Below are 12,056 nucleotides of genomic sequence, written 5' to 3'. Positions count from 1 at the left end.
TGTCATCAACCCTAGATTATTCGGGGTATACTTTATAACTCCTTCATGCATTCTTTCTCATAAGTGTACCTAGAGAAGAATGATCATGGAACTTCCCTAGCAGTCCACTGGTTAAGACTCCATGCTTCCACTGCAGGGGCAAGTGTTGGATCCCTGCTGGGAGAAACTAAAATCCTGCGTGGTGTGGCCAAAAAAGCCTGAATAATCATAATAATGAAGAGTCTTAGAAAATTAGAAGTTGTGGATTTGTTTAGGAGGAAATGGGATGACTTCATTTTGAAAGACTGCTTTACCAAAAAGGAGTATGATTTTTTTCTTAGTAACTTCCATTAATGGATAGAGATTTTAGGGAAGCAGATTTTTCTTTGATGTCAGGTAATTTCCTAAAGCATGTGATAGTCAGTAGCTTTATTATAACATAGTGTATTTGCTGCACTGAAACTTGGTAGATGATCCAGCTTTCCATCAGCAATTCTGTAGCTTCTTTAAAACACCTTTTTTCTCCAGCTTTTTTTTTCATTTCCACTGCCCCTGTAATTTTAGAGATCTGTATCATCTTTTACTTCAACTATAGTTTTAACATATTTTAGCTTATCTCCTTGATGCCAGTCCAAATTTAGTATTTGCTTATTTCCATGTTATTCATTGTAGAGCAGGAGACCCTTAAGTACAGAGATAACATCTTACTGTCTTTGTATTTCATTGCCTAGAAAGGTGCCTAATACTTACAAGATGTTCAGTAAATGTTCACTTCGTGAAGTCAAGAGGCATCTATGTGATACTTAATAGCAGGGACTGAACGTATTCCTCAGTTTCAGTGACATGTGTCTTTCCTGACTTTTATTGGATATATGGGTATTTCATTTTTAATATAGTTTACTAGACAAGCTTATAGTGGAAGAAATTGTGGGTCTGTTTAAAAAGTACCCATTGCGAGTTATTTCATTAACTTGAATGATCCTTTGTGCATCCAGAATGCATATGTTGGTGGTTATGAGGCATTATTAGTTTTCTGCATGATTCATAAAACTTGAAAGAGAATGTTCCCTATCCTAGGTTTCTGAACAACTCCATGAGCAAATAAATATGAGTTAGATATGGAGAATAACCTTGCCTTAAGGTTTTTCAAATGGTAACTCTACTTGATGCAGTTTTAAGCAAGTAAACTTTTTGCAGCTCAGTTTCCTTATATGTAAAATGAAGATTAAGGGTCATAAGATTCAATACATTAATACATAAAAACACTAAAAATAGCACCTGGCACATAATGTCTTCCTTCTGGCTGCTACTAGTTAATTTTTTTCTAAAGATAGAGAGCAAATTAAATGTCTCAGACATTTTTTAACCTAAAGAGTTTCTGAAAATAGGACTTTGGCTCATAATATCCATTGTTCTTATTCTCTTCTCTCCTAAGAGGATTACCTCTAAACTGTTGAAGTGAAGTGAAGTTGCTCAGTCATGTCCGACTCTTTGCGACCCCATGGACTGTAGCCTACCAGGCTCCCGGGTCCATGGCATTTTCCAGGCAAGAGTACTGGAGTGGGTTGCCTTTTCCTTCTCCAGGGGATCTTCCCCACCCAGGGATTGAACCCGGGCCTCCCACATTATAGGCAGACGCTTTACCGTCTGAGCTACCAGGTGGTAGTCTAAACTGTTGCTGCTGCTAAGTCACTTCAGTCGTGTCCCGACTCTGTGCAACCCCATAGACAGCAGCCCACCAGGCGCCCTCGTCCCTGGGATTCTCCAGGCAAGAACACTGGAGTGGGTTGCCATTTCCTTCTCCAATGCATGAAAGTGAAAAATGAAAGTGAAGTCGCTCAGTCATGTCCGACTCTTAGCAACCCCATAGACTGCAGCCTACTAGGTTCCTCCGTCCATGGGATTTTCCAGGCAAGAGTACTGGAGTGGGGTGCCACTGCCTTCTCCCTAAGCTGTTGAGTTAAACGTAATAAAATGTTAAGTAGCACTTGACACAATGATTTTTGTTTTTGCAGATGTTCTCAAATAGCGATGAAGCTGTAATCAATAAAAAACTTCCCAAAGAACTCCTATTACGGTAAGTCTAACTTTATGAAGGTTTGTGTGTGTGTGTGTGTGTATCACATTTGCCTGTTTAAAATAATCTTAGACTTTTTGCTAATTTTTGTGTACCTTTAAGATCTGGATTATCTGAATTTTAAAATTTATTGATGCCTTTATTAAACAGTCTTATCCTAGAAATTACAGCCTTTTAAAAAGTTTCTTGAAACTTTCCTCTATTACACTTGGGATTTTGTTAGAGTAGCATGACTGAAAAAAGCACATTCTCTTTGCGAAATGTTAGAAGTTCCTGTGCTCAGGGGCGTCTTCTTGCTCATAGCTGCTATTGCTGTCTAGCCCGTAACCAGTCCCTGCTTCAGGATGAAAAATATCTCGCTCTAGTGCTGGTAAAGAGTATTTCTGGCATTCCTAAGTATTTGCATGCTGAGTCCTCCACTAGATTGCAAGATTCTTGGAAGCGGGGATTAAACCTTAGGACTTTGAAAATGCTTAGGGAAAAAAAAAAAAGAGAAGAAGAACTGAATTGAACTTGAAATGGATTTTTTCCATGAAAGTAAAACAGACATACGAGCTGGTTGACTATAGTCGAAAGAACATCCTAGACTACCAGAGCCATTGGAAAATGCACTCTGAATATCTTGAGTATCCCATAAATTTCAGTGAAATTTTAGCTATCTTAAAGATGAATATTTTAAAAACAGGTTATGTTCTTCATTGTTACCATAAACTGAGTACACTTATAAATTAAGACATACTTATTTTTAATTGGGCTTCCCAGGTGGTGCTCCCTGCCAATGCAGGAGACTCAAGAAATGCAGGTTCAATCCTTGGGTTGGGAAGATCCCCTGGAGTGGGAAATGGCAACCCACTGTAGTACTCTTGCCTGGAAAATTCCATGGACAGAGGAGCCTAGCAGGCTGCAACCCATGGGGCAGCAAAGGGTTGGCTGTGACTGAGCGATCATGCTGTGATCGTACTGTGTTTATGTTTTTATATTTTATTAGAGTTTTTCTGTTTTTGTCATGAAACTCAGATTCCTTACAGTGGTCTGCGAGACCTCTCATGTTGTGGCAGGGGAATAATATGATCTGGTTTATATTTTTAAAGAATTAGCGTGGGTACTATGTGCCAGCCAGATTGGGAGATTGGAGTGGAGAGCAATAAGAAGGCTATTAAAGAAATCTAGGCAAGAAAGGAGGGTAACATGGATAACATCTTCTGTAACTCTTTACACAGCACCATTGCCTGCCCTGGCCCTTTCTAGCTTTAGACACCATTTCTCATTCCCCTCCCACTCCCTCCCCTCTTTCCTTTTTAGATATAATTGACATATAATCTATTAGTTTCAGGTATACAACATAATGATTTGATATTTGTATGTATTGTAAAATGGCGGTCCAGTGGTTAAGATCTGGTTAAGATCTATGCTTCCACTGCTGAGGGTACAGGTTCAATCCTGGTTGGGAACTAAGATCCTGGATCCCACATGGCGCAGCAAAAAAACCAATAATAATATATGCTGCAAAAAAAAAATAATATATTACAAAATGATCACCACAGTAAGTCTAGTTAATATCAATATCCATCACAACCCATAGTTAAAAATTTGTGGGGTTTTTTGTTGTTATTGTTTTAGATGCTGCGTATTAATGAGATCTTACAGTATGTTTTTCTCTCTGTGTCTTATTTCATGTAGCATAAGTACCCTCAAAGTTCATTCAGGTTGTTGCTAATGGCAAGATTTCGTCTTTTTTTGGAGCTGGATAATATTCCGTTGTACATGTGTGTTGGAGAAGACTCTTGAGAGTCCCTTGTACTGCAAGGAGATCCAACCAGTCCATTCTAAAGGAGATCAATCCTGGGTGTTCATTGGAAGGACTGATGCTAAAGCTGAAACTGCAATACTTTGGCCACCTCATGCGACGAGTTGACTCACTGGAAAAGACTCTGATGCTGGGAAAGGTTGGGGGCAGGAGGAGAAGGGGACGACAGAGAATGAGATGGCTGGATGACATCACCGACTCTGTGGACATGAGTTTGAGTGAACTCCGGGAGTTGGTGATAGACAGGGAGGCCTGGTGTGCTGTGATTCATGGCGTTGCGGAGAGTCGGACACGACTGAGCGACTGAACTGAACTAACTGTACATGTGTGTATCACATTGTCTTTATCCATTCATCCATCAGTGGAAACTTAGGTTGCTTCCGTCTCTTCAGTTCAGTTCAGTCGCCCAGTCGTGTCCAACTCTTTGGGACCCCATGGACCACAGCATGCCAGGCCTCCCTGTCCATCACCAACTCCCAGAGTTTACCCAAACTCATGTCCATTGAGTCAGTGATGCCATCCAACCATCTCATCCTCTGTCCTCCCCTTCTTCTCCTGCCCTCGATCTTTCCCAGCATCAGGGTCTTTTCAAATGAGTCAGCTGTTTGCATCAGATAGCCAAAGTATTGGAGTTTCAGCTTCAACATCAGTCCTTCCAGTGAACACCCAGGACTGATCTTTAGAATGGACTGGTTGTATCTCCTTGCAGTCTAAGGGCCTCAAGAGTCTTCTTCAACACCAAAGTTCAAAAGCATCAGTTCTTCAGTGCTCAGCTTTCTTTATGTCCAACTCCCACATCCATACATGACCACAGGAAAAATGATAGCCTTGACCAGACAGACCTTTGTTGGCAAAGTAATGTCTCTGCTTTTTAATATGCTGTCTAGGTTGGTCATAACTTTCCTTCCAAGGAGTAAGTGTCTTTTAATTTCATGGCTGCAATCACCATCTGCAGTGATTTTGGAGCCCCCCAAAATAAAGTCAGCCACTGTTTGCATCTCTTGACTATTGTAAATAATGCTGCAACAAATATGGAAGTGCAGATATCTTCTTGTTAGGATTTTTGTTTTCTTCAGATAACTGCCCAGAATTAGAATTGCTAGATTATATGGTAGACCTGTCTTTACTTAAGAATCTTATACTGTTTTCTGTAACGGCTGTACCAATTTACACTCCCACCAACAGTGTATGAGGGTTCTCTTTTCTCCATATCCTCACCAACATTTGTTATTTCTTGTCTTCTTGATAATAGCCATAGGGGAGAGTCAGTATCTCATTGTGGTTTTGATTTAGTCACTATTTTTACTTTTCTCTATTAACTGTTGATGAACTGTAAAGCATATAGTTGCCAAAACAGATAGTATTGTGGGGAAGATTGGATAAATAGGACTTCCTATATCAACCAGTTTTTGTTACCACAAACAATTCCTAAATCTCAGTGGCTTTTTCTTACCATTACCTGAAGCTATGGGTTGACTGATTTCTCTTTCAGGCAATGGGTCAACTTTTTGTTTAAACCAATTAAGCCAAATAGAAAAGAGAATTTTGTGATATCTTTGAAATTACACTAAACAGGGAACCAGTTAGTTAGTATAAATATTAATGAATTCTGTCCAGGGCATTTGTAATTTTTTGAAATTCATTAAATGTAATATTTCCTTCAGTTCAGTTAGGAACTTTAAATAGCCTGATAAGTATCTTGTGGGAGATACGTTAAGACTGTGTGTCGTTACTCATTTTTGTCCACTAATTTTAGCCTCCGTTGATGTTACCTGAAACAGTTACTATTGTTATGTTTGCCATGGTCTTATATTTTCATAATTCTTCCTGTATTTATTAATTAGAATTCTACTGTAAGGGAGACCCTTCACATCTGTTATGTTTATTCAATTATTTGTAACGGTATAGACTTGTGGATATGTGTCTTATTTTATGAGTTATATTGTAACTGTCATTACTTATTGGTCAGATTTTTTGTGTGGCTTCTAAGTTTGTGGGTGTGTGTATTTGAAATTTCATACCGTGTCTGTGTATTAGCTGTTTTAAAAAATACAGTTTAATAAGTAGCATAGACTATTTGACTTTTAGATTTTTAAGTTACATATTAACATTATTTGATCCAACATGTATCAGTCTTCAGGGGAAAACTTGTGTTGCTAGGGCCAAATTCAGGGCCACAGCCAATTTACCAATGAATTAAGGAAGTGTTCTTGTGTTTTTTCCTAGCTGTAGCTTACTTTAACTTACTAATTTTCCTCCTTTCCTTTTGAAACAAAGTTTATTAGTAATGCTCCAGCAGGCTGGAATCCACTGCTTGCATAATGTGAAATTCAGTTAGCAGAATTGACAGTACTTCCTTTCAGAGCAGAACCATGTGTATATCTTTAGGAGTACATCTTGAAAAATGAATGTCAGTGTTTATAAGACAGAGACTCTTCTGTTTTCCAAGAGCTAATGTAAAGTGAGTCGTTTCTCAGGATTCCTTCTCAGGATGATATTGATAACTTTAAAAATAACGTGAGTGGTAAATAAGACTGTTCGAACCCACACATGCCCTTTTAGCTGTGAAACAAAATGAAGTTTCAGAATGAGGCTTATCATTATTTACGAGAATCTGAAACTTTTTTCATTGATTTTTCAACTCTTGGGTTTTTGAGTCATAATTATCATGTAATATGTTATGTGTATGTATGAGTTGGTAGATGAATTTTCTGAAGTTAGGTGGAAAGTTAGATGAGGATGAATTGGCTGGAGTTGTTTGTCTAAAATAAATAATCATGCTGTATTGGGTCCCCTGGAGTACTCCTAAGTTTGATGATTTTCTGGGTGGACTCAAGGCTCAGCATATAGTCATACTTATAGCTATGATTTATTACAGGCAAAAGATACAAAGCAAAGTCCACCCATATTTCTATACAGCATATTGTACTCTTTTCCTCCTAGTAAATAAAACTTCACTTGTTTCCCTAAAATAAAAAGCTGAGTGGAGTGAAATAGGAAACCAGGTTTTGCCTTTAAGAGTCCTTTCCCAGTGGAGTCACACAGGATGTGCTTAATTCCTCCAAAAATAAGTTACAAAAAAAATTAAAATGTCTCCCAGGGAAGCTTATCAGGGAATAGTGGAAAACCTTTGCAATCCAAATTCCCAAATGCCATCCAAGGTGCAACAGTGCAAGCAACAGTTGAAACAGGGCCTTTCTAATAAGGATAGGTGTGCTATGTTAACTCTTTTCTCTATACATGCTATCTTATTATATTCTATTCCAGGAAGCTTACAGCACTGAAAATATCTAGTATTTTTGTTCACTTTAATTGCCAGGAATTCAGGGTGGATAGGGGTGTGTGTTTTCTTACTTTTAAGGGCATAATGGTTAGGAACATCAACTCTGAAATCTGAACACCTTCATTTTGTCATTTACTAGCTGTAAACTAAAGATTTTAGTACCTACCTTTTAGGAAGGTACTAAAATCCTCCCTAGTGACTTAGTGGTAAAGACTTCTCCTGCCAGTGCAGGAGAGGCAGGTTCAATCCCTGGATTAAAAAGATCCCCTGGAGAAAGAAATGGCAGCCCACTCTAGTATTCTTGACTGGGAATTCCATGAACAGAGGAGCCTGGCGAGTTACAGTCCATGGAGTCACGAAAGATTTGGACACGACTTGGCAACTAAACAACAGCGAACAAGTATCAAAAAGGTTGATGACTATAAAGTGCTTACTAGAAAGAGTGCCTGGCACATAGGAAGTGCAATAAAATGTCATGTATATTACTGTTAATTCTATTTTTTACTCATAGACCATAAAATGATGTGACTAGATGCTCAGACTACCAAAAGTGATCATCTCTCACATTTAAGGTGCGTTGGCAGATGTACCTGAATCAAAGAACAGAAAAACAATATTGCTCTTTCTGACCATTTCGTTTTCTAGTCTGTTCAATTATCCAGAAAAAATCAGAGAAACAGAAAGCAAGCTGGAAGATCAAATGTGCATTTTACTTAGAGGATACATGCCAGCCATTTCTCAGTTTCCATTTACTCCTTATTTATTATTTTCATTAAACACAGTTAACACAAATTCAATTATGAGTATCAGTAAATAAAAATGGGATCAGAAGAGTTATGTTGATAGAGGGTCCACTGAGTTTATTATTAGCAATCTGACAATAAGAGAGAATATATAAAAGCTAATTTTAAAAGCAAACAAAAGCAGGGAACGTTTCTGGTGGTTTACTGTTTAAAGCTCTGAACTTCCAGTTCAGGGAGCACCTGGTCAGAGAATTGAGATTCTGTGTGCTGCACAGTGTGGCTTAAAAAAGGAAAGAAAACGAGAAAGAAAAAGAAAACCAACAAATACGAACATGTAGGACTGAGAAGAGTAGTGGTCCCCAGATGGGAAAGGGTGGTGGGAAAGGTATAAAGGGGGTCAACTGTATGGTGAATTAATGGAAAATAAATTTTGAGTGGTGAGCATGTTGTAGGGTATACAGAAGTAGAAATACGTGTTTTACACATGAGGCTTATACAGTGTTATAAATCAGTGTTACATCAATTAAAAATTAATAGTAATATTCAAAAATATTACAGTACAAGGTTGTTTATTTAATGAAGAGAAGTTTTCATCACTTAGTTACTCATGCAGATTTCACTGAATAGAATGATAATTGATGCTCTTTCTGAAAGTCACGAGATACCAAAAAATAATTAAATTATGTCCCCTTAAACCTTTGTGGGGGCAGGGGTTCATGTGATATATTTTGTTTCATACCGATTTTTAACACAGTAGTTACATATATGACTGTTTATAAAAATAAGCATATGTTTAGGCTGTTTTTTTCCATACCATGTATCATGATGCATTTTCATTTGAGTTTGCTACTGCAATTAATCTATGTGTTTCCTTGGTGAGAGAATAAAAGATGTATATTTTTATTCTACATTAGCAGAATGCTGAAGTTCAATAATTATTATAGGCCTCATTCTTGTCCTTTGTAGTCCTTCAACTTTCTTTCTTTCTTTTAAAAAATTTGTTTCTGTAGAGCAGTTTTAGGTTTACAGTGAAATGAGAGGAAGGTACAGAGATTTCTTAAGTGCCCCCTTCCTCACACATGTAGGCCTCCACCCCCATTATCAACATAACCCACCAGAATGTTTTTTGTTTATTTGTTTGCCAAAGATGAACCTATGTTAACACCTTATAATTATCTTAAGTCTGTAGTTTACCTTAAGGTTCACTCTTGGTGTTGTAGATTTTATGAGGTGAAGTGAAGTTGCTCAGTCATGTCCGAATCTTTGCGACCCCATGGACTGTAGCCTACCAGGCTCCTCCGTCCTTGGGATTTGCCAGGCAGGAGTACTGGAGTGGGTTGCCATTTCCTTCTCCGTAGGTTTTATGGATTTGTACAAATGTGTAATAACATACCATCATTACAGTATCACACATAGTGTCTTCACTGCTGTAAAAATCCTTCCTGCTTTGCCTCTCTCTCCCTTCTCATCCCTTGTTGTTCAGTCACTCAGTCGCGTCCGACTCTTTGGGACTCCATGGACTGCAGCCTGGCTTCCCTGTCCTTCACCATCACCCGGAGCTTGCTCAAACTCATTGAGTCAGTGATGTCATCCAGCCATTTTGTCCTCTGTCATCCCCTTCTCCTCCTGCTTTCAGTCTTTCCCAGCACCAGGGTCTTATCCCTGGCAACCGCTTATTTTTTGATCTCCATAGTTTTGCATTTTCTGGAATATTACTTAGTTGGAATTTCCTTAAACCTTAGTATAGGAGGAGACATGCAGTGTACCAAGCATTATGTTGGATATAGAAATAAACGGGACTTTTTGTCCTCAAGAAACTCAGTGAGTAGTAGAAAAGACTGACAGGAAAATAATCAATATAAAGGTATAATGGAAGTTTGCCTAGAGCAAAGCTCACGTGTAGGACATTACAGTCAACCTTAGAGAGTTCAGAAGATGCTTCCAAGGAAATGAGACATGAGCTGAGTCATAAAGGGGTAAGTAGTGATTAACTGGATGTTGCAGGAGAGTAAGAAAGAACAGCATTTCAGATGAGATTATTGTTTCCTCTTTGTAGACAGAGGCAAAGGTTTTTGATTCAGGTATGCTACAAGATTTGAAGCTCAAGCTTTTTTTCATAATACATAGTATTGTAGTTTAGGATTTTTTCCCCTAAGGCTTGCCTGACAAACAGACTCTTGTGATATTGTTTATATTGGAGAATTCACGAACTTTGCATATACAGTCCATTAATAAATTGGATGCTGCCTGTCTCAAACTTCATCTCTTCCCTGGTTTGTGTGCTTCTTCTTAATTGCCATTTGTTTTTTTTGTTTGTTTGTTTTTGGCTGTGCCATATGGCATGTGGAATCTAGTTCTCCAACCAGGGATGGAACCTGTGTCCCCTGCAGTGGAAGCAAGTCCTAAGCACTGGACCACCAGGAAGTCTTGCCATTTGCTGTTTTAATATTTCCAAGCCTAACACTCCGTTGCCTGGAGGAGCTTACAACAGCAGTAACAAAATATTCTTGGGGAGTGAATTGGCTGTTTTATTTTAGTTCTGTTAAAGAACTTCAGCTCTTTCTTGGCTCCAAATTTTCTTAGCCAGTAACAACTCTCCACTATTGCCTTGTTATCTTGGTGAAAGTTGCTCAGTCGTGTCCGATTGTTTGTGACCTCATGGACTACACAATCCTTGGAATTCTCCAGGCTTAAATACTGGAGTGGGAGCCGTTCCCTTCTCCAGGGGATCTTCCCAACCGAGGGATCGAACCCAGGTCTCTCACATTGCAGGCACATTCTTTACCAGCTGAGCCAGGAGGAAAGCCCTGATATCTTAGTAGTGATGGACTATTAATAAGATACATATTAGGCACATTGCCTTTGTGTAGATTATGTATGTATGTGGACACAAACAAAGCTGTTTGTCTTTTGAGACTGAGAGCCACTTAACTATGTGGAGATACTGGTTTTTTTTCAAGTCCTTTTTGTCTTTCTATCATTACACATCCTTGTACGTGAACTCCCACCAGGCTCAGCTTGATATTTGTGGGGCCAGTTTTTAATAGCCCTAAAATCATGACTCTGTCAAGATTGGGGCCATCTTGAGGACAAAGGAGCACGAGTATCCTAGGAATATAACCCTGGAAGAAAACATTATTTGGAAAATAATCTTTTAATAATCTCTTTGTTTCCTGAAGTTTGTGTTTTCTGTGTGTTAATTGTGTTTTTGTTCAAGGCTTAGATGCAGGAGTTAGCTTGCAAAATACAAGATGACCCAATTAGATACATATAGCTGATACTAAGCCAGTGGTTATTGTTTGTATTTTTACTTCTTGCCACTCCTTTGAGTTTTAACATATTTTTTACCTCTTTTTTTCCTCTTTTTGTTTTTAAATTATTTTAGATTTACTAAAAAGTTTAAGAAGTAATTCAAAGAAATTCCATAAAACTTTTACTTGGATTCCTCAAATGTTAACCTTTGACCTTACTTACATTATTTTTTTCTTAACTATTCGGATTAAGTTGCAGACCATACTCTTTACCCAAGAGTTCAGTGTGAATTTTCTTAAATCAAAGACTTTCTCATATATAACACAGTACAGTAATTGAAATTACTGTAATTTTGAAATACACGTTGATGTGATACTATTATGTAGTCTATAGACCTTATCCCTATTTTACCAGTTATCCTATGCATGATCCTATTCTTTGTGTTCTTTGTAATACAAGGCAAGAAAAAATATTTTTCTTCCTGATTCAAGTTGCAGTCCAGGATCACAGGTTGCATTTACTTGTCACTTCTCTTCAGCTGGCTTTAATTTTGAATAGGCCTTCAGTCTTTCTTTGTCTTTTATAGCCATTGACAGTTTTGAAGATTCTTTATAGAATGTCCTTCATGAGTAAATTCAGTTGGCACAATTTTGTAGGAATACCACAGAAACAATATAGATATCCTTCTCATTGTTCATGTGCTGTGCTGTGCCAATCACTTTGTAACCCTATGGACTGTAGTCTGCCAGGCTCCTCTGTCCATGGGATTCTCCAGGCAAGAATGCTGAAGTGGTTTGCCCAGCCCTCCTCTAGGGGATCCTCCTGGCCCAGGGATCGAGCCCACATCTCTTATGTCTCCTGCATTGGCAGGTGGGTTCTTTACCACTAGCACCACCTGGGAGGCCCCCTCATTGC

The 12,056-nt window shown here is 38.4% G+C and overlaps 1 protein-coding gene across 5 annotated transcripts in view; it reads left to right on the top strand.

Annotated features, from left to right (window-relative positions):
* Window positions 1-12,056, top strand: part of FBXL20 (F-box and leucine rich repeat protein 20) — a 102,509-nt gene that overhangs the window by 55,360 nt on the left and 35,093 nt on the right. For 3 of the 5 annotated variants that reach the window (XM_055407744.2, XM_088829042.1, XM_055407747.2), the window contains exon 2: window positions 1,995-2,056. The exons of the other annotated variants lie outside the window; for them this stretch is intronic. In XM_055407744.2, coding sequence (XP_055263719.1) covers window positions 1,995-2,056 — 62 coding nt within the window. The remainder of the gene's footprint in view (window positions 1-1,994; window positions 2,057-12,056) is intronic. 5 annotated transcript variants of the gene reach the window in all.

The sequence above is a fragment of the Moschus berezovskii genome, chromosome 20 (assembly GCF_049115385.1).
Source record: "Moschus berezovskii isolate FMDL1 chromosome 20, NW_MosBer_1.0, whole genome shotgun sequence".
NCBI classification, from domain to species: Eukaryota; Metazoa; Chordata; class Mammalia; order Artiodactyla; family Moschidae; genus Moschus; species Moschus berezovskii.
Note: the sequence above shows the minus strand (reverse complement) of the source record. Positions and strands in the feature narration are given on the sequence as shown.